At 44.9% G+C, this 23,519-nt stretch overlaps 1 protein-coding gene across 1 annotated transcript in view; it reads left to right on the forward strand.

Moving 5' to 3' along the window:
- The window catches only part of LOC115481563, a 92,381-nt gene that overhangs the window by 66,445 nt on the left and 2,417 nt on the right, over positions 1-23,519 (forward strand). Inside the window, exons 6-11 of the mRNA XM_030220803.1 lie at positions 4,396-4,477; positions 6,570-6,631; positions 13,711-13,921; positions 15,162-15,305; positions 20,455-20,566; positions 21,839-21,951. Coding sequence (XP_030076663.1) covers positions 4,396-4,477; positions 6,570-6,631; positions 13,711-13,921; positions 15,162-15,305; positions 20,455-20,566; positions 21,839-21,951 — 724 coding nt within the window. The remainder of the gene's footprint in view (positions 1-4,395; positions 4,478-6,569; positions 6,632-13,710; positions 13,922-15,161; positions 15,306-20,454; positions 20,567-21,838; positions 21,952-23,519) is intronic.

The following is a 23,519-nucleotide window of genomic DNA, read 5'->3' on the forward strand; positions in this document are numbered from 1 at the left end:
CCTACATTAAATATTTTTGAAAAATTATTTTAACCTGAGCACTGCAGAGACCATCCCCAACCGAAAACCCAACAACATGAACAAATATACAACTTTTTTTTTTTAATTTAAACTGGGGACTGAGCCCACCCCCATCCAGAAACCTAACATTAAAATTTATTGTTAGTGGGTTTCTGGGTGAGGGTGGGCTTTTCACTGCCTAGGAAAAAAAAAAGGTATATGTAATGATTAAATATACCTTTTTCCCCTAGGCAGTGAAGAACCCACCCCCACATAGAAGCCCAGTACCAGCATTATTCTGTAGATATAAAACTTTTGTTGTTGTTTTACCTGGGCTGGTGCAGATTCAAAGAGCAGTGCACGTGTGCTCCCTGTGCTGCCTCTGGGACCGCAGTGGAGTGTACTGCCTGCAGAGCAGTGGCATACCAAGGGGGGAGGGGCGGTGGGGGCGGTCCGCCCCGGGTGCACGCCGCTGGGGGGTGCTGCGGCGCGCGCCTGCTCTGAGTTTGCTGACTTCACATGTTCGCTGCAGTTCCCTCTGCCCTGGAACAGGTTACTTCCTGTTCCGGGTCAGAGGGAGCTCCAGCGAACGCGCGAAGTCAGGGAACTCTGAGCAGGCGCGCGCTGCGGCACCCCCCCCCAGCGGCGTGCACCCGGGGGGGGGGTTCTGCGCTGCATCGGGGGAGGGGGGGTGGTGCTGCAACCGGGGGGGGGTCCACGCTGCATCGGGGGGGTTGCTGCACCCGGGGGGCGGGGCGCCGCCCCCCCCCTAGGAACGCCACTGCTGTAGAGGATTGCGGGACTCAATCAAACGCAGATTGAGCAAGGGGCAAGATGAAGCAAGGCCCCAATAGCTTCTCCAGCTATTGCTGGCAGCCTGTTACTACTCTTATTCTAAGGCATAAAGTTTAAAAGAAATCCACAACTCATTCACATCACTGTTTTCAGAATATCACAGATGAACCTATATACGGACGGTACAGAACATTTCTGCATGGAGCACCTTTCTTTCATTCATAATAAATAGAAATATGCAATCGTGCAACACCGCTGCTGTGTACTGTCTCCTGTGTTTTGGAGAACACTCACGGATCCTTGGATCCTTCCTTTAACCCCTTAGCAGCCCTCATCTTGCAGAGTCCAATGTTTCGCCACCCCTACCTGTCCTCGGAGATGCTGATCACTCCATTCTCCTTGGGAACGATAACTGCCATGTTCACTACATCCTGTGAACCCTCCACTTTGCTCAGCAGCACAGGTTTGCGGATCAGGGGCTGGGGGCAGCCAGGAGTGGCGGTGGCTGCTATGAGAGCGCATCCTGCCTGTCCCTTCGGATCTGTTTACAGTGGCGGCAGATTTTTCTGTGTGGCGCCAGCGTCCGTGCACTGCAGCCTGCAGGGGCCCTGGGGGGCAGGCAAGGCAAAGCACGCAGGCGCCGTGACGAACGGAGATCAGAGCAGCAAAGCACAGCACGTTGTGCAGTGCACTCACAGTGCACCGATTGGAGGAGGACAAGCAAATGGGGTGGGCCTGAACCAAGACTGGGTGCCACCCATAGCTACGCCCCTGTGCTAAAATCTGTGATAACTGCTTAGTGCACTTTAGTAAAAGAGCCCCCAGGTTTTCAGGCTTCTAAAACACCAGTCTATCCACTAGGTGTTATCATTGTTCAATGACTCCCTCACCCTCAGAGACTGTGCGTACCTCTGTAGCGCCCCCAAAACTAGATAGCAAAGATTGAAAGGCTTGAGCAAGAAATCAAAAACAGGCCCCTCAGTATGGTAATGCTCAGCGCTGAGCCACTAGGCCTAGAATTGAAATAATTAACCTACAAAAAATGTCCCACTAACAAAGGAAATTACATCTAGAAGATAATCAAGAAATAGCTAACATTCAATCCCAAAAATTTGGAAGGAAAAGCCTCAACGATCTCCAAGTCAGACCAACTTATAGAGCTATGTCGATCAAAATTGTCATTGGCAAAAACCTTCCGTAAAGGGTACCAGTGCGCCATGCTGTGTGGGCAATCATTATGTAATGCTACTAGCCTGTTGCAGTCGGCAGTGGTCTGAACTCAAGCACAGCAGCATCGTTGCAGGGGAACCCAACACTAGTTGGCTGTCTGTATCAGTAGTGGAGGACCAGCCACCAATCAGCTGGCTACATCACTGGATGAAACTTCTCTTGACCCACCCCAGCTGGTTGTATCCTTGGAAGAGCATCCCCTCCTGAACTCATCGGTTGTGATTTAACCTGTGATGGTCCTGCTAGTAATTGTGCTAATAAAGCCGGAATGAAAGTAAGAAAAGCAGGGCAGGGTCAAGCTCTGTTATGCAATTATGTTGTTAATGTTATGACATATGAGTCACAAATATTAGAAAAAATATTAAGGGGCCATTTTACAAAGCAGTGCTAAAACAAGTGGCCTTAGGATGCCCTTATGCAGGTCTTTCCCATGTGCTAAAGACATTTTTAGCGTAGCAGTAAAATTGCCAATTTTTGTATTAATGGCCACATTGTAATGTTCATAAACAATGTTCCATAGCATAAATTAAGTTTAATCTAATGGTCTCAGCAGTGCCGCTTTCAGAATCTCTATTATATACGAAAAGACTTACAGCACCCGACTCGTCACTGACCAACAGATCAACATTAATGCATTTGCGTTTTCCTTGTATATTAATTTATGTTGTATTTTGTATTTATGGTATATTAATGCTGTGGAACATTGTTCATGAACTTCTGTTTGCTTGAGATCTCTGTAAAGCGGTAGCTGTGTTGAAGTGGTATCACATTCTAATGTTGCCATTCGTGCATGGCCATTAAAAAAAGATTAGCACGTGAGCTTTAACTGGCACCTATTTCATAGACGGTAAGGGCTCATGCGCTAATCACACGCTAATCAGTGCACAGCAGTGTAGCTGCGCTGATTGTCACAAACACACCCAGTTTCCACCTCCAGACATGCCCCCTCCATGGTAAAAATAAAAATGATTTTTTAATCATGTGGTGTGCATGTGCTAACCTGGATCTTACCGCAGGATGCCTGAGCGTGCCCTGTGGTAAGCCCTTTTAAACTGCGGTTAGCACGTGCTAGTGCTTACCGCAGCCTGATAGAAGGACCCCCTAATGGGCTCATTTTCGAAAGAGAAGGGCGCCCATCTTTCGACACAAATCGGGAGATGGGCGTCCTTCTCCCAGGGTCGCCCAAATCGGCATAATCAAAAGCCGATTTTGGGCGCCCTCAACTGCTTTCCGTCGTGGGGACGACCAAAGTTCCCGGGGGTGTGTCGGAAGCGTAGCGAAGGCGTGACTAGGGCGTGCTTAACACATGGGCGTCCTCGGCCGATAATGGAAAAAAGAAGGGCGTCCCTGACGAACACTTGGCCGACTTTACTTGGTCTTTTTTTTTTTTACGACCAAGCCACAAAAATGTGCTCTAAATGACCAGATGACCACCGGAGGGAATCGGGGATGACCTCCCCCTACTCCCCCAGTGGTCACTAACCCCCCCCACCCTAAAAAACAAATTTAAAATATTTTTTCCAGCCTCTATGCCAGCCTCAAATATCATACCCAGCTCCTTGACAGCAGTATGCAGGTCCCTGGAGCAGTTTTAGTGGGTACTGCAGTGCACTTCAGGCAGGTGGACCCAGGCCCATCCCCCCCTACCTGTTACACTTGTGGTGGTAAATGTGAGCCCTCCAAAACCCACCACAAACCCACTGTACCGACATCTAGGTGCCCCCCCGTCATCCCTAAGGGCTATGGTAGTGGTGTACAGTTGTGGGGAGTGGGTTTTGGGGGGGCTCAGCACACAAGGTAAGGGATCTATTCACCTGGGAGCAATTTCTGAAGTCCACTGCAGTGCCCCCTAGGGTGCCCGCTTGGTGTCCTGGCATGTCAGGGGGACCAGTGCACTATGAATGCTGGCTCCTCCCATGACCAAAGGGCTTGGATTTGGTCGTTTCTGAGATGGGCGTCCTCGGTTTCCATTATCGCCGAAAACCGGGGACGACCATCTCTAGGGACGACCTTCTCTATGGTCAACCTAAATGTTGAGATTTGGGCGTCCCCGACCGTATTATCGAAACGAGTTTTGATAATACGGGTTTCCCCATCCCTTCGCGGGGACGTCCTGCGAGGACGCCCTCAGGAAAACGTGGGCGCCCGATTATGCCCCTCCATGTGACAAAAGAAAGTGAGTGTATAGCAACATACAAGCTACTGGGAAAGAACCACGGAAATATGCTGTAGATCATACAATGAAAGGGGCATAAATAGGATTGAAAACCAGTCCAGGTTTTGTGGCTCCTTGTCCAGACTAGTAGTTCATCCTAGTGTATAATGTGTAATACATATTCTATTCTGAGAGATCCTTATAATGTCTGATAGGAAGGAAACTTGGAGGAAATGTGGTTTTGTTGGCCATGAAAATAATATCAGAGAACTCCCAAACCAACCAATGCTCCACAAGGTAAGGAATTATTCTAGTGTGAACAGAGCATGCTTGGGAAGTCCTGGATTTGGGGGCCACCGACTTCAGATTAAAGAAGCATGGAGGAGGGAGGGGAGCGGCTGGGGAACTGCATTTCTCTGGCTAGCAGGACCTCAGCACCCCCCCCCCCCCCCAGCAGCAATGTTTAGTGCACAGTGGGAAGGGGGAAAGTGGAGGAGGGAGGAATGTGTTCACCCCCCCCAATCCACCCTTGGGCACCCTGGTAAAAGAGTCCCTAAGTTAGGACAGCTCTTTTGCAACTATTCTCAGGTGGATAAATCCAACCAGACAATGCTGGATATCAGTACAAATGTGAACTTTAAGTTTTGCTCTTCTGACGCCTCCTGTTTCTCCTCTACATAATTGCTTACCTTTTGGCTAGCCCTCAAAATATCCGACCCAAAGTTTATGGGCTTGATTCAGTAAATGGTGCTAAAAACAAGGTGCCGGGAAAACTTTGCACTCAGCGCTATTCTATAAATGTGAGCAATTTTTAAAGAATAACACTTAGTGCATATTCCAGTGCCCAACTTTGGGCATGAGAACTTAAACCAACTGAAACCTGGTAAAAATCCTGGTGTCCAACCTGGACATGCAGCCTCCAAAATTCTGTAACACTGCGTGTAATTTTTTGAAATGCCCCCTGACCCGCCTATGCACCTCCTATAGCCATGTCCCCTTTTGGGTTGCGTGTCAGATGATTTGGGTGTGAATCTTTATAGAATCGTGAGAAGCCAAATCTGTGCACAAATCCAAATTGGAACCAATTAATGATTATTTATTTATTTATTTAGATTTTGCTCACACCTTTTTCAGTAGTAGCTCAAGGTGAGTTACATTCAGGTACACTGGATATTTCTCTGTCCCAGGAGGGCTCACAATCTAAGTTTGTACCTGAGGCAATGGAGGGGGTAGGGGGCAAAATTCCCCAGGCCTGACCTCCAAAGGGGGGGGGGGGGGGGAGGCCAGTACCGGCAAGTTTGTTCCTGCCTGCCTGCTTCCGGGTCTGTCTCTCTCCTGCTCCTGCCAGGACCCAGATGATTGCATTAGTACGATAACCCAGGAGCAGCGGACAACAGACCGAGGGAGGAGCAGTCAGACACAGGAAGGTAAGGGGACAGGTGGAGGTGGCGACCCATATGTGAGGGGTGGCTCAAGTGTGTGTGTGTGGGGGGGGGGGGGTGCAGTAGCCCAGGTGGGAAGGCGGTCCTGCACCGGGTCCCACTGTGTCTCTCGGTGGCCCTGGTGGTTTTGTGTAATGGCAGCAAGCAGGGAGGGCTCAAAAAAGCTGCTGATACGATGTTGAAACTGTAGGCTGTGATGGTCTGATGTTCATTTTGTAATAAAGGGCAGCCTCTGAAAAGGTAGGCTATTTGTAGGCTAGGAAGGAGGCTGCTATCATTTGTGTCTTTGGATTTTTAGATTTAATTAGTTGCTGTTTCCAAGGCCAAGCTCAAGGTGAGTTACAAGTTCAGGTGCACAAAGTATTTCCTTTCCAAGTGAACTTATAATCCGAGTTGTAGCAACTGAGGCAGTGGCGGGCGGTGACTTGCCCAAGGTCACACAGAGCATTAATGGGAGAAAGCAGGATTTGAAACCTAGCTCTTATCCTGCTGCTCTAACCAGTTAGCCTTCACTTCACTTAATTTTATTTATTTATTTGTTGCATTTGTACCCCACATTTCCCCCACCTATTTGCAGGCTCAATGTGGCTTACATAGTACTGTAATGGCAATTCGCCAATTCGGTTGATAACAATTTCAGGTTGTATTGTGGTCTAATGACGTAGGTGTGTGTCGGGCAACATGAGGGTCAAAGGGAATGTAGATTGTATATTGTCCGGTAAGATCATTGGTTGTGCTGTGTTGCTGGGTGTGGGGATTTACGGTGGATCGGTGGGGTAAGCCTTTTTGAAGAGGATAGTTTTTAGTGATTTCCTGAAGTTTAAATGGTGATGGATAATTGTTCACTATCCCTTACTTAACCAGTTAATTCCCCAGTACAAAGAGCTAGGTTTCTGTGTTATTTCTGTTGACATAAAGGACTCAATGGTATGTAATACACTTTACAGAGTCAGAAGAGCTACCCGCTGAAGTTCCACCACAAGAGACAAATGAAGAACAGCTTACTGGAGTGAGTACTTTAAGAGCATAGAATTGATTATCTGGCACAACATACTTGCTGTCGTTTCAGTGAAAAAGTGCAGTGCAGGCTCCTGCTTCAATCAAAAGCTGCTACTAACTACTACTGCTTATCATTCTATAGCATTACTAGATATACACAGTGCTGGACACATGCACATAAGAGTCAATCCATGTTCAATGGAGCTTATAATCTATGCAAAACATACAGAGCAAAGGGAAAGATTAAAATCAATGCATTAAACAGGACAATAAGAGCCTATGATCTAAAAAGAGTCTCAAAAATATGGGATTTTAGCTTGGATTTGGACCACAGAGAGAACGTGACACTTATTTATTTTTAAATTCTTATATGTCACATCCCTGTATAAACATTCAGGTGGTTATCATGGTGCTGTAAAAGGCATGCTGACTCCTGTAGTAAAAGAATAACTCTTCTTGTGAGCCACCTTACAAGCAGTGTAATTCCAGTGGCCTGGGAGCATTGGGTCTCAAAGCTGTGGCTTGATGCTCCTGGGCGGAGCTGCAATATCAATCTAGACCCCCCACCCCCGGTCATGCTCCCATCCCCCAACCCAGACTTACACCCTCTCCTAAGGGCCCCTTCCATCTGCGATGGCCTAAGGGCCCTGTACCTTGTGGTCCAGTAGCCCTAGGGCAGGATTGCTAGGGGTCATGTTTTCGTGTACGGATCATGAGACTACTGCTCAGGGTGCCATTTTGGAGAAGTCATCTACAGAGCAGGAGCAACTGGGGATCGCTCTTGCCCTTGGACATTGGACCACCAGGTACAGGACTCCTAGGCTCTTACTGATGGAGGAGGGTCCTTAGCAAGGGTGGGGAGTCTGTATCGGGGTAGAAGCATGATTGGGGGTGGGGGTCTGGATTGGTGGACTGGGATGAGGATCTGGATTGGGGATGAAAGTGTGATTGGGGTGGGGGATCTGGATCTGGGGGGGGGGGGGGGTTGGAAATGTGATGGGGGAGTGTGATTGGGAAAGGGTTCTGGATCAGTACCGTGGCTTCTTAAAGCTGTGGACTGGGAGCACTGGGCTGTGGCTTTGAGGCCCAATGTTCTTTGCACAGTAAAATAACCCCAGCTTTTGGCTGGGGTTATTTTACCATGATTTTATGGCCATAACATGACTTGCAGTATGCACCTGGTGTTCACTGCAAGCTGCCTTATGGTGTTTACATAGTAATGAGCTGCTTTACATGCATTTGCATATTTTGCATCTCATTACTATGCAACCTAAATATTGTGGTGTTAGGGCAAGACAAGCTGCATTAGAGTTCTTTAAGTCACATTAAGGGGCTTTAACACAGATTGATGACTTACCCCTTCAATCTGATTTACAAATAAAACAAATATATTAAACCTTATTAAGAGAGCTCAGCCTTAGCAAACCACAACATACAACATAACCTAAACATACAAAGATATAATCAACCACAGAAACACAGTCATCCGTGCATAAAAATATAGGACTTCAGATTTTTCCAGAACGCAAAAAACTGTTTTCAGACTCAGGAATTCTGTTCCAAATGTGCATCATAGCATGGTGGAAAGAACAGAGTCTTGAGCTGGCAATGGAGGTCAAGGGCACAGATAAGAGTGGCTTATAATAAGCGGAGCTCTCAAGAAGGGATGTAGGAAAAGATAAGAAAGGAGAGGTAATGAGGAGCTGCTGAATGAATGCATGTGTAGGTCAGTAAGGGAAGTTTGAACTGTGTGCACAAATGGATAAGAAGCTAATGAAGTGACTTGAGGAGAGGGGTTATGACAGTAGCAGAATTTTGAATAGATTGAAGTGGAGAGTGATGATTCAGTGGGAGATCTGTGAGGAGCAGGTTGCAGTAGTTTAAGAAGGAGGCAATGAGAGTGTGAATAGGAGATTTGGTAGCATGTTCAGAAAGCAAGGGATGGAGTTTGTTGATATTATAGGGAAACAACAGAAGTCTCTTGGATATGTGCAGAGAAACAGAGTGAGGCGTCAAAAGTAATCCCAAGGTTACTAGCTGAGGAGACAGGGAGGATGTTTATTTATTTATTTATTTATTTATTTGTTGCTTATATCCCACATTTTCCCACTTGTGCAGGCTCAATGTGGCTTACAGTAAGTTAAATAAGAGTACAAACTTAAAGATTAGGCAAGCATCTAACAGAGTGAACTAGGTAGGGTAGGGGACAAGGGATACATTAATCAACATAGTAAGATGAGGGGTAAGTCTTAGCAAAGAGGAATGTCTTTAACAACTTCTTAAAAAGGGCATGATCCTCTTGAGTTTTAAGGTGATGAGGTAACGTATTCCAGTGTTTGGGACTCCAGTAACGGAAGGACGAGGCGAAGATTTTCTTGTACTTGACTCCCTTACAGTTCGGAAAATGGAGGTGGAGATATGACCGAGCGGCAGGGTTGGCATTTCTAGGCGGAAGGTCGATCAAGGGGAGCATGTATTCCGGTGCAGTCCCATAGATGATTTTATGTGTTAGAGAGCAGATCTTAAAAGCAATGCGCTCATGTACAGGCAGCCAATGAAGTTTAAAGCGCAGGGGTTCGGCATGTTCGAAACGCCTTACTCTAAGGATGAGCCTCGCCGCAGTGTTCTGAGCCGTTTGGAACGTTTTCAATAAGGAGGCCTGACAACCCACGTAAATACCACTACAATAATCCAGATGGGATAGGACAAGCCAGTGGACAAGGGTACGAAACAAGTCTCTGGGAAGGAGGTATCTGATGCGCCGAAGTCTCCACATTGCCTGGAACATTTTTTTGGTGACCAAGTGTACATGATCAACCAGCTGGAGATGTGAGTCCAGATGTACCCCTAAAAGTCTCAGGCTGTTGGCAATCGGGAGGGCCGAGCCCAGAACTGGAAGCATTGTGTCAGATACATGAGCGTACGTGGACGAGAGGATGAGACAATGAGTTTTTTCCTTGTTGAGCCTGAATCTGAACACCTTGGCCCAGTGTTCTAAAGTGGTGAAACATGCATCTATGAGGTTGGCAACTTCTGATATTGAGGATTGAAAAGGGATGTAGATTGTAATATCATCCGCATAGATGAAAGGGTTGAGGTTTAGGTTTGCAAGTGCTGTGGCTAACGGCATCATCATAATATTGAACAGTGTAGGTGAAAGGGGAGAGCCCTGAGGGACCCCACAGGAAGCATTCCACGGTTCTGAAGTGTGGGAGTTCACCATGACCTGATAGGACCTTGAAGTCAAGAAACCCTTGAACCAAAGCAAAACTGGCCCTCCTATACCGAAAGAATCCAGTAGATGAAGCAGGAGTTCATGATCCACCATGTCAAAAGCACTAGACATGTCAAATTGTAGCAGAAGAATCTTCCATCCAACCGATAGTTCTCGTCTAAAGTTAGATAAGAGAGTGACCAAGACTGTCTCCGTGCTGTAATGAACTCGAAATCCTGATTGCAAATGGTGGAGGATATCAAAATTAGTCAAAAATTCGTTAAGCTGAACATTGACCAGACTCTCCATCAGTTTGATAACTAGAGGTATCGAAGCCACTGGACGATAGTTGGAGATGACATCTGGCTTGATCTTTAAATTCTTTGGGATTGGGGTGAGAAGGATGTTTCCATGGCCTGGCGGGAAAAAACCTGCGCTTAACATATAATTGAGGTAACAAGTCAAATCTTCAATGTAACATTTTGGTGCAACTTTTAGGAGGTGGGTCGGACATACATCTAATCTGCAGCTTTTATTTGTGAATTTATGTAAAGCCGCAGTTACCTTGTCAGGCAACAGGCGATTGAATTTGATCCAATAGCGGTCAGCCGGGCAAGCACCCAATGGCACGACCAGGGATGCCAGGAAGTCATCCACATCAGAGAGGCTGCTGACGGTTGAAGACCGCAGGGTAAGGATTTTCTCCTTGAAGTAAGCTCCTAGTTGTGTAGCTGAGGGAGGATTAACACTGGAGCGTTCTAACTTGCGAGTATCTAGAAAGGTGTTTAGTAGCTGGTATATCTGTCGGATGTCCCGGCCTGCCGCTTGCATCTTAGATGAAAAGTAAGTGCGCTTTGCAGATCGGATAGCATATTTATACTTGCGATGAATACTTTTCCAGGCCTCCCAAGCCAGATCAGTTTTGTATTTTCGCCAAGTTCTTTCCGTACGTCGTACCTCACATTTCAAAGCTCTCAGGTCTGGTGAGAACCAGGGTGATAGTCTATGATTGTACGAGGATTTGAGACGCAGGGGTGCAATTGTATTCAGCACTGTTTTGCAAGTGTGGTCCCAGTCGGAGAGATAATTGGGCGAGGATGGTTGCAGATCCAAGCCGTGACTGTTGGTTTTATTCATAGAGAAAGGAGGAAGGGGGGAGGTAGATTTGGGGAAAAAGATATGCTTCGTCTGGTTAAGCTTCAGATGGTGGTGGGACATCTAGGCAGCAATGTCAGTCAAGCAGGCTGAGATTTGAGCCTGGATTCCTGGTGAGATTTCTGGTGTAGAGAAGTAGATCTGGCAGTCATTATTATAAAGGTGGTACTGAAATCAATGAAAGGAGATCAAAGCACCAAAGGAAGAAATATAGAATAAGAATAGAAGGGGTCCCAAGAGAGAACCATGAGGTACACTGGCTGACAGTGGGATAGAAATAGAGGAGGATTCACCAGAGCACAAACTAAAAGTGCAATGAGTGAGAATAAGAAAACCAAGCCAGAACAGAGTCCCAAAATCCAAGTGAAGACAGCTTATTCAGGAATGGTTGGTGGGTAGTGATCAACAGTGTCAAAAGCAGCAGATAGGTCAAGAAGGATGAGAATTGAGTAAGAGCCTTTGGATTTGGCCATGTACAGCTGTTTGAGAAGATGTTTCCCAATGGCAAGGTTTGAGAGGAATTGGCACTTAATCCATACTTTTGAAAATGTGAATGTATGAACCAGATTTAAGAAAAGAAATTGTGTGCCTCAGATAGCAGGTATACAGGTATGCACGTAGTTTTCCTGGGGTAATTTTCAAAGTGGAAATAACATGCATACTTTCATTTGGAAAATACAACAAAGTTCACACAGAGGGAATTATGTCTCTACTTTTTACCCCTATACATAGTTATAAAACTACCCTCCCCCAAGTTCCAATATGTGCCATGTGCACACTATGAGATCAATTCTTTAAAAAAGGTGCTAAGATTTATGTACATATTATTATTATTAGATTTATCATTTATAATCCACACTTATCCAGGGCGAGGTACAATATACACACATAAAAATACAAAAAACATGACGACAAAACATAACAAGAATTAAACTCTAACAATCATCAAGAATCTAAATAGACAGCAGAGAAAGCCAAACACATCAAGTGTGTTTTAAGTTGGCACTTAAAAGCCCATAAATGAGTCTTTATGTTATATGTATAAATATTCAGAATACTAGCATATATACCAAACAGGCACTTAAGCACTATTCTGTTAATACGCATGTATCTTGCAAAGTGCATATCTATATTGTGGGTATACAGGAGGTGGAGCCAGGGCAGAGCATGGGTGGGGCTTACATGCATGTACCTTTATAGAATATTATATGTTTATGTTTGTATCACTGGCATTTAGGTATGAGCAATTACTCTAGCTCAAAGGTTGGCAATTGGCATTAAATTAAATTATAGGTGCACACTTCACCAGTTCCACTAGTGTTTTATAAAGGAAAGTAGGCGTCCTTCATAGAATAAGCTCCTATCAGGCGTTCTGTTATAGAACTGCCCTTTTAAAGAATAATTTTATAAAGCATCTTCCAAATGTAAAGCCTGTTTTACACACTGCTGTCCCTGGGATTGGTAGCATAGAATCTTGCTACTCTTTATCGCCAAAATTCGCCCTCTTCTTTCTGAGCACGCTACCAGGACCCTCATCCACACTCTCATCACCTCTCGCTTGGACTACTGCAACTTGCTTCTCACAGGTCTTCCACTCAGCCATCTCTCTCCTCTTCAATCTGTTCAAAATTCTGCTGCACGATTATTATTTCGCCAAAGTCGCTATGCCCATATCAGCCCTCTTCTGAAGTCACTTCACTGGCTTCCTATCCGTTTCCGTATACAGTTCAAGCTCCTCTTATTAACCTATAAGTGCATTCACTCTGCTGCCCCTCACTACCTCTCCACCCTCATCTCTCCCTACACTCCTTCCCAGGAACTCTGTTCACTAGGCAAATCTCTGCTAATTGCACCCTTCTTCTCCATCGCTAACTCCCGACTCCGTTCCTTTTATCTCGCCACACCTTCCTGAGCCATTATGTCAAGCTCCATCCCTGGCCGCCTTCAAATCCGGGCTAAAGGCCTACCTGTTTGATGCTGCTTTTAATTCCTAACTTGTCAGCTGCTCGTAACCTTATCTTGTCTTCCTCTCTTCAATAGTCCCTTTTCCCTATGTGTTCTATATGTCTGTCCTACCCTTATCCCTTATTTGCCCTGTCTGTCCTGATTTAGATTGTAAGCTCTTTTGAGCAGGGACTGTCTTTTCTTCATGTTCAATTGTGAAGCGCTGCATACGACTGGTAGTACTATAGAAATGATTTGTAGTAGTAGTAGTAGTCTTTAGGATTCTGGAATCTTGCCACTCTTTGGGATTCTGCCAGGTACTTGTGACCTGGATTGGCCATTGTTGGAAGCAGGACACTAGGCTAGATTGACCACCGGTCTGCTCCAGTATAGCTATGCTTATGTTCTTACGAGTACGTGTGCCAACATAAGTGCTCCTCAGATATAGTTACAATGTATGGATATATTGTCTAAATTATGTGCATACACGCATAGAGTACATGCACACATTTACAACGTCTGTGGAACAGGTGTCAATTTGTGCAAGAGAATTTGTGCACTAGTAGGGATCATTGTAGGGGCCTATTTTTCAGAAGCACAAAAACACAGACAAAATCATTTTTCTTTTTCACATTTCAGACAGGAAAGGGCATTAAAAAAGTAACAAATTTTGCACTTTTCCTTTCATTTAAAGTAAATATGTCAGTAATTCTTAAGAAAATAAGTTCCTTCTTTCTCCCCTCTTTACACTGAATTTGCCTTTTGTCATCTGCAAGTCTCCAGGCTCCCATATACAGCCTTTCCCTTGAGCAGTTCTCGATGTCTCTGCTGGAGGATCTCCTGCATGAAGTCCTGAGACAGCTCTCTGTCAATGTGCTGCGAAACGCAATGCAGGAGCTGGTGGATGATCACTTAGCCAGAGCGGCCATGTATGACATTACGGATGAAATAGTGTCTGAGGCAGTTCAGTCTCTCCTGCCTGTTGCTGTGAGTAAATATTTGTAAGAAGAAATATAAGATAGGGTTGGTGCTTATGTCTTTGCATGTGAAACTGCACAAAAATGAGCTCTTACAAATGTGAGCACTGAAAGTGCTATTCTGTAAGGGTGTGTGAATAAGTGGCATTTATTTATTTATTTCAGAATTTATATTCCGCATTCTCTACCAATTCTAGGCAGATTACAACAGTACATGCATAAAATAAAATAATAAAAGAAAACAACAACATAGCACAAAAACAAAATAATCATACAATTACCCACCATAACACTATTACTACATAAGACAGTCTGACTCTACCTGAACTAAATAAACAGTACTCATGTGGTAATCAGGCAGCGCAATAATGTGGCCATGCTGCTGATTACCGCCGGGAACTTCCCCACCCCCCCACCCCCATGGTAGAAAATAGAAGAATATTTTCTACCATGGGAAACAGCAAGCACCAACTTCAAAACTACCTAGTGGAGGAGTAGTCTAGTGGTTAGTGCAGTGGACTTTGATCCTGGAGAACTGGGTTCAATTCCCACAGTGGCTCTTTGTGACTCTGGGCAAGTGACCTAAACCTCCATTGCCCCAGGTATAAACCAAGTACATGTATATAATATGCAAAAACACTTTGATTGTAACCACAAAAAGGTAGTATACAAAAAAATGAGGCAGCTATATTATTATTTATTGCATTTGTATCCCACATTTTCCCAACTATTTGCAGGCTCAATGTGCATTACAGAGTTTGGTTATGACATAATCATTCCATGAATTCTATGAATAGTTCAGTTTCTCTCTGTTGCTTTCTAACAACTAATTGAAATGTCTCAGTGTTACATTTTCTTCTGCACACTACATTTTGCTGTGTGCGCAGGGTTCATTCGCTGGGTGCACAGACACATATGCGTAGCTTAGAGATAACACTGTCTGATGCTGCGTTCGGCACCTAACCCTTACCGTTCAGTGAATCCAGACTGCCCCAATTTGACTGCCCCTATCGGACCGACCGTTCACTTGTCTATTAGATTGTAAGCTCTTTGAGCAGGGACTGTCTCTCTTTGTTAAATTGTACAGCGCTGCGTAACCCTAGTAGCGCTCTAGAAATGTTAAGTAGTAGTAGTAGTAGTAGTAGTAGTGATGCTTGACCACCTCTGGGGAACTCTGTGCCTTGCACTAGTACGTGATACAGTTATATGCTCAGAATCAGGTGACTGGAACATCCTGTATGTTGGTACAGATTCAGGAGACACAGTGGGAGCTGGAATGGGAGGAAACCCTTGATGCGGTGATTTCTGATGTCATCGAGGAAGAAGTGATGGTTGTCCTGGACTCGGCTCTTAGTGAACATAATGCTGAGTTGCTGAAACTGCGGCAGAAACAGGTACAATCTCCTTCCAGCACAGGAACATGTAGCATGTTTGAGGATCCAGTACAGTATGTGTGCATGTGACTTCACACGACTCTATTTTTGTGTGTTGTTGTGTGAAGAGGCAGAATTTTACAGCTGCAGTAAGATTTATTTGTTACATTTGTATCCCACATTTTCCCACCTATTTGCAGGCTCAATGTGGCTTACATAGTACCGGAGAGGCATTCGCAGACTCCGGTGTGAACAAATACAAAGTGATGTTGTGGTAAGATAAGTTTCATGTGGAATACCTGGCAAGATCCCAAAAAAGCTCAATACGTTTTATGCTGCTTATCCCAGAAATAAGCAGTGGATTTTCCACAAGTCAATTTAATAATGGTCTATGGACTTTTCCTTTAGGAAGCCATCCAGACCCTTTTTAAACCCTGCTAAGCTAATTGCCTTTACCTAATTGCATGTTCTCTGGCAACGAATTCCAGAGTTAAATTACACGTTGAATGAAGAAATATTTTCTCTGATTCGTATTAAATTTACTACTTTGTAGCTTCATCGCATGCCCCCTACTCTGTTTTGGAAAGTATCTGAACTTTGTCAATAAAATAGCATCTCAGGGTTGCCAGCTGGCTCAAGATTTACCCGACAGGATTGATCCACTTCTGGGCTTACTCCAGTACATGCAAGAACTTGTAGTCTTGCTTTTCTTAGAGAATGCTATTGGGAATCAGAAATACAACTCCCTGCATGCAATGGGGTAAACCCAGGACCGAATCAACCCTGACAGGTGAATCTGGAGCCTACCTAATCCTTTCTCCTTCTTCTTAAGTCCCAATTTTAGACACATGTAGGAAAGGAGGTAATTTTATGAAAGAGCGTCTTCACAGAAAAGGTGTATAAGCGCATATTTTGCATCTGTTTTATAAAGGTAACATATGAACCTATGGGCCTTATATTCAAACTAGTGGCCAATGAATGTATAACTCTACTATCCATGGATTTTTGGTCACTAAGACAGTTATGTGGGCCCTGGCTGTATATCAGCCAGGATTTGCATATCTTTAAGCAGTCAATAGAAATAGAATAACACAGTTACCGTGTTTCCCTGAAAATAAGACACTGTCTTATATTAATTTTTGCCCCCCAAAATGCGCTGGGTCTTATTTTCAGGGGCTGTCTTATTTTTCGTGGAAACATCGGGGTTGGATCGGGGTTGGCCTGCCCCCCCCCCCCCCCGCCCTCTGTCACTCCTGGAACTAACCTTAAACGCCTCCTTTCACCTTCGCAGCAAGCAGCAGCAGGGCAGGCCACTCCTTCCTTCCGTGTCCCGCTCTCGCCTGACGTAATGTCCGTGAGGGCGGGACACGGAAGGAAGGAGAGGTCTGCCCTGCTGCTGCTTGCTGCGAAGGTGAAAGGAGGAGTTTAAGGTTAGTTCCTGGAGCGACCTCGGGTGGGGGAGGGCGGCCTTGTCCTGCTCTCGGCGGCCCTGCTTTCAAACAAAAATTTGCTAGGTCTTACTTTCGGGGGAGGCCTTATATCTACCAATTCAGGAAAACCTCTACTAGGTCTTATTTTCGGGGGATGTCTTACTTTCGGGGAAACAGGGTAGAAAAGAAAATAAGATGATACCTTTTTTATTGGACTAACTTAATACATTTTTTGATTAGCTTTCGAAGGTAGCCCTTCTTCGTCAGATCAGAAATAAGCAAATTTTGATAAGTAACCGCATATATAAGTGAAACATCAAAGTGATAGTCTGGTGAGAAACAGAGAGGGCTGAGAGGATGAGGGACAGAGAGATATGCATGTTGATCAGAGGGTGAAAAAGCAGTGAAATTCCATGGTTTATAATGGGCTAGAAATCCAGATCTTTGTTAAGTCCTGTCTGGTGGGTGTCAAAATATCTAATCATTTTGACTTCAAAGGTCTTGTGTTCCTGTATTGCTTTAAAGTTTCCCTTAAGTATTCTCACCATAAAATCATTAGTACAGTGTTCTGGTTTTGTAAAGTGCTGTCCCACAGAGGTAACATCCTGGTTGGCACTGACATTTTTCATATGATGTCTATGTTTTATTTTATTCTATTTCTATTGACTGCTTTTAGATGTGGACTAACATGGCTACCACACCTCGCATATCTTTAAAAAACCTTTTTAAAGGCCTTCTGAGTTCCCTCAGGCCGCCTGAAACAGTCTCCTCCTTTCTGCCCCTTCCTCTCGACCCGTGACCTTAAGTAGCCCTCCCATCCTCCTGCAACAACCCCCCACCCACTGTCTTGGTAGGCCCCCCGGGCCTACCTTCAATCCTTGGTGGTCGTGGGGGTGCCTGCTCCCACTGCCCCCTCTAGATCACCAGGGATTGAAGGTAGGCCCAGGAGACCTACTGAGATGGTGACTGGGGAGGGGGGATTCATTGTGGGAGTGGGGGTGAGTAGGAGGAAGGTACTTAGGGTCACAGGTTGTAGGGAGGGGGAAGGAAAGAGGTGTGCATTTTGTGGGGGCTGAGGGGGCTCAGAGCCGGAGGGCCTTAAAAAAGGGCTCTAAATGTTATGCAGGTCCTGTCCGATATTCAGTGCCAGGACCCACATAGCTAAGTGGGGCTGGACAGAGCCATTATTCAGCGGTACTGCTTGATTAAGTGCCGCTGAATATCGGTGGTTGGGCAGTCACGAGCGATTTAAGTGGACGGGAGCCTTTCTTGCTCTCTTTGAATATCAGGCCCTTTTACATTTTTAATAAGATATTGGTTTACTGTTAGTTTTATTTTTGCCCTGAGTACACACTTTGTGGTTTGTATGGGTTTTTTTTTGCAAGATGCCCTTGCATCTGTTTTTGACACCAGAAATATGGAGGCCAATATTCAGCGCACTTTTCTAGACAGAAATAGCTTCTTCCCGGTTAAACGCTACCCATCAGGGCTAGCCATGGATTTTAATGTGGATGAAATTACCAAAATAATGCTGTTAAAATTACCACTGAGTGAACTGGTGCTTTTCTAGATGCCTGGGCAGTCCATGGACAGAGCTAAGGCAGAGCCAGGAGCTACCCAGTTAGCAGTGATATCCTGCAGAAAGGCTATCTTAAACCTTATCGGTCTAGTTAGTTATCTGGTACTTGTCTGGATATTTCCAAAATGGTAAAAGGGATGGAACTCATCTCATATGAAGAAAGGCTAAAGAGGTTAGGGCTCTTCAGCTTGGAAAAGAGATGGTTGAGGGGAGACACAATTGTGGTCTACAAAATCCTGAGTGTTGTAGAACAGGTAAAAGTGAATCAATTTTTCACTCTTTTTCAAAAAGTACAAAGACTAGGGGGCACTATGAAATTACATTGAAATACTTTTAAAACAAATAGGGAGCAATATTTTTTCACTCAAAGAGTAGTTAAGCTCTTGAACTCATTACCGGAGGATGTGGTAACAGCGGCTAGCATATCTGAGTTTTAAAAAGGTTTGGACAAGTCCCTGGAGGAAAAGTCCATAGTCTGCTATTGAGACAGACATGGGGGAAGCCACTGCTTACCCTGGTACTGGTAGCATGGAATATTGCTGCTATTTGGGTTTCTGCCAGGTACTTGTGACCTGGATTGGCCACTGTTGGAAGCAGGATACTGGGCTAGATACTGACTCAGTATTGTTATTCTTATATTCATACTAGTAAAAAAGGCCCGTTTCTGACACAAATGAAACGGGCGCTAGCAAGGTTTTCCTCGGAGCGTGTATGTTTGGGAGAGTGTATGTGAGAGTGACTGTGTGAGAGACAGAGTGAAAGTGTGAGTGTGTGTGTGAGAGAGAGAGTGAGTCTGGGTGTGGGTGTGTTTGTGAGAGAGTGTGTGTGTGAGAATGAGTGTATGTGCAAGTGTGTATGTGAGACACAGTGTGAGAGAGTGTGTGTGTGTGCGAGAGAGAGAGTGTGTGTGAGACACAGATTCTCTGTGAGAGTGAGTGTATGAGACCAAGCGAGTGTGTGAGTGACTGTGTGGCACATAGAGAGTGAATGTGATACAGTGTGAGACAGAGTGTGTGAGAGTGTGAGTCAGAAAGACATTGTATATGAGAGAGAGAGTGTGAGCCCTGCCCTCCCAATCCATGCCCATCTGTCCCCTGCCCCCTCCATTCATCCTTTTCCAGCAATTCCCTTCTCTCCCTGAGCCCTGCCCTCCCAATCCATGCCCATCCATGCTCCTCTGTCACCTGCCCCCTCCATTCATCCCTATCCAGCAATTCCCCTCTCTCCCTGAGCCCTGCCCTGCAATCCATATCCATCCATGCCCATCTGTCCCCTCCATTCATCCCTATCCAGCAATTCCCCTCTCTCCCTGAGCCCTGCCCTCCCAATCCATGCCCAATCCATGCCGTCTCTGCCCCGCCCTCGCGTCAAACGTCATGACGTCGAGGGCGGGAAAAAAAAAACGGATCGCACCCACGCACGGTGCGTTTTATTATATTACATTTACCTCCGTGGCGGTTCCGGCAGCGCAGCGTCAGGGAAGGAGGCGGCGCTCCTGACGTCTAGCCTTCCCTTCGCTGTGTTCCGCCTTCTTCTGACGTCATCCTTGACGTCAGAAGAAGGCGGAACACAGTGAAGGGAAGGCTAGAGACGTCGGGAGCGCTGCCTCCTTCCCTGACGCTGCGCTGCCGGAACCGCCACCACGGAGGTAAATGTAATATAATAAAACGCACCGTGCGTGGGTGCGATCCGTTTTTTTCTCCGCCCTCGACGTCATGACGTTTGATGCGAGGGCGGGGCAGAGACGGCTGGCTGGCTTCACACCATGAATCCACGAACCCTACAGCCAGGGAGTGTTTGAGTGACTTCAGAACGTTGTCTTCAGAACGTTCACGGTGCGTTTTATTATATTAGATGTTACCTGAAAGTCAGCATTGGTATCCAGGGTACAGTTCAGTGATGAATATCCAAGCATAAAAATCCTGTGGTGGCCAGCATTTACAAAAACACTGACCACCCAGCCTGAATATCAGGGGAGAAGGAGACTGTTTTTAAAGATTAGATGGCTTCTTGGTATTAATCCTCTTTGAGCTTGACCCAGACAGTACAGGAAAACATCTGGTTGACATGCTCTTCTAGAGCTGGGGTCTGACTGGTTGTGGTTTTGTGGCAGCCTGTTTACTTGTGTTATATTTGACTGGATTTTGTTTTTCTCTGCTAGGTTTCAGCTAGTGCTGGGAAATATCTGATTGACTTGTTCCTCCTGGAGCACTTAATTAAGATGCATGGACCAGCGTTACCTTGGAAGGATGAAACAAGCAGATGTTTAGACAGTGAGTGCTAACTGGGAAGTAATTATTTTCTTGGGCTTAAATAGTGATCTAATCCTGATGGGACGTCCATCATGTCAAAAGTGGGTGGGGTAGTAGCATGGAGGTAGCTTTTGGGTGCATGTTGCACAGGACACGTTCCATGCTTAGATCTTCCTGCACCAAGGGAACACATATGGAGAGTCAAGAAAGCCCAGGATAGTACCCCCAAGGCACACTGATTGAGGGGGAAACGTGGTGAAGGAGTATTCACAAGAAAACACAACAAGGGCCAGATTTTATAAATGGTGCTCAACATTAGGCACTGGAAGAAAATCTGTGCTAAGCGCTATTTTGTAAAGGGCCTGTGCATGCTTATACAGTATTTAATAATTATGCGTGCAAATGTTCAAAATGCTCCTCCCATGGCCATTCCCCCTTTCAAGATACGCTCTGTGGGAGTTAGGCATCCTGCCTTTTAGAATAGCGTGCAGCCAGATGCACGCACGAGTATTAATGAGTGCCAATTTACATCAGTAATTGTTTGTTAGTACTCAGTGATTGATGTTATTGAACTCATTAAGCAATTAATTTGTGAGTGCATCTTGGGCATGCAAATCTGGGCACCATATATAGAATCTGGAGTAAAAGTGTGATGGCAAAGGTATAAAGAGAACCAAGTTGGCACCCTGTCGTGAAATCCAAATGAGGATGGAATATCAAGGAGTGGGTGGTGATCAACATGTCAAGTAAGGGCCCAGGGCTGTGGCAATATAAAGGGTTAAGTATGGCACTAGCAGGACAAGAGTGGTTGGATTGAGTATGTTGGAGTAAGGACTTCAGGGGGGTGGAGAAGGAGAGCAACCCCAGAATAAAATGTTAAACAAAATTTGAGGGGTGGGTTAATTGTCTGGGTGCAGGAACATGTTAGGCCCTTTAATTATTTTCAATTGTGTAAAAAAATGAAGACATTTTTATCTGATAAATTTGAATTGTTTTTTATTTTCATGATTATGCAGTTTCTTTTGTTATTATCAGTTTTTCTTTTCTGTACACCACCTTGAACCTCATGCTGGGACTAGTGCAGTTTACAAATTTCAGATTAGATTTATTTTGTGCTATTTGCATGTAGTGTACACTGAGAACGGAAAGCAGAAAACTGAAATGAAACAAAATAATTGACCCCCCCCCCCCAAAAAAAAAACCCCAGAAAGACTTTCTCCCAAAACAAAACACATCTTTTCAGCATGCTTGCTCTGTAATAAAATTGCAGTTGCTTGATGTTGTGTCTTCCAGGCTGGATGTTGAATATCCTTCTGAGACAATACTTCCACATGCATGAGCAGCAGCGAGCCACTGTGGAAAACCCTCTCCTTGAAGACTTTCATCAAAGAGCATTCCGAGAGGTGGTAAGTGCTTCCAGCTTTAAACATCAATTATTTGTGGCAGCTTGAATTTTCCCTCCAACCAAGAGAAAGAAACAGAAAAAGAGTCAACTATTAAGTGATGGGAATATGCCATGAAATTACGGCAACACAGAGAGGACAGTTAGAATTCACTTGTGCTTTAGTCAGGTCATGCAGAGTCAATGTAATATATTTAAAAAACAAAACAAATGAAGACTTTTGACTGAGGCCTTGTGAGAAGTTAGATATTATTTAAAGGAATGTTACTGTCTGATTTAGGGCTAGATTTTCAAAAGTGCTAACGCACATTGTCCTGCATTATTTGCAAATTTTATGCTTGGGGTTAATTATGTAAAGTGTTTCCCATGAGCCAAGCATGTTTTTTCCATGCAGAAAATGCTTGTTTTCCATGGATTCTGGGGTGGAGCTCAGTCAGAGACCATCTCCCAGAGCTAAAAAAAAATCTCTAGAAAAGCTTAGCGAGCCTGTGCGAGTGTTCCCAAGCTCCAGCAGTGTTCTATCTTCTCACTCAGCTGGCATTAGCCTTGGGTGAGAAGGAAGTCACACAACTGGAGCCTCCCAAGCTGAGGGTTGTGCTAATCCTAATTGCTTCATCCTATTCTCGCAACCTGTTCCAAGTATGAGACGGGAAGTGGTAGATTGAAGCATCGGGAGGAACACACACTACTGAGTACTGCAAATTACATGGGAAGACCAGAGCAAAAGTGCTTGCATTTTGTTCAGGTATTTTTTAAAGGCAAACCTGTGTATGTGATTGCCACCCCCAACCTGAACCCACTTAGAAAAGTCTCCAAAAACCCCCGCGGTTAAGAGATTGCTGCTTGTTGACATATGCCTATGCTTTTATCCATAGATAGCGTAACACAGGTTATTGTAAAGGCCTGCTTACTGTTTCCTGGTCTACCTAGATATGCAAAACATGGATTTCACAGTTAGCACACAGCGATGTTAAGATAAAAGGGATATAACTGCAAGCACATTGCCTGGCAGATGTGACTCTTGTCTTTATGTTTCTGACATCAAATGGTGGGGGAAATTGCTCTCTCTTGGTGATAGTGAAATACTTTAAATTCAAAGTAGGGGTTCACTGTAAAAATTTTACATTTTACTCATCTCTGTGAATGTGGAAGGCTCTTTAGATCAGTTTCAATCTTGGGAAATTTAGGGGGCTCATTAAAACAAAAAGTTCAAAAAATGTCATAAGGTGGCAGAAGGATGTTTTTCTCTCAAAAATGTCCAGGTTGCGATTTTTGAAACCCAGATTTTAGACATTTTTGCTCCATAGTTTATCCAAATTTCAGGGGGGCATGTTGGGGGCGTGTTTTAGGCAGGACATGGGCGGCACCAAAATATAGACGTTTTTCTGCAATAATGCAACAAAATGAAAATATCTAGGGACAAAATTAAGACTTTTTGGATAGACCTGTTTCAATTATGACTACGTGACCAAAAGATGCCCCAAGTGACCAAATTACCACTGGAGGGATTAAGGGATAACCTCCCTTACTCCCCCAGTAGTCATCCCTGATTCCCTCCAGTGGTCATCTGGT

The sequence above is a fragment of the Microcaecilia unicolor genome, chromosome 12 (assembly GCF_901765095.1).
Source record: "Microcaecilia unicolor chromosome 12, aMicUni1.1, whole genome shotgun sequence".
NCBI lineage: Eukaryota > Metazoa > Chordata > Amphibia > Gymnophiona > Siphonopidae > Microcaecilia > Microcaecilia unicolor.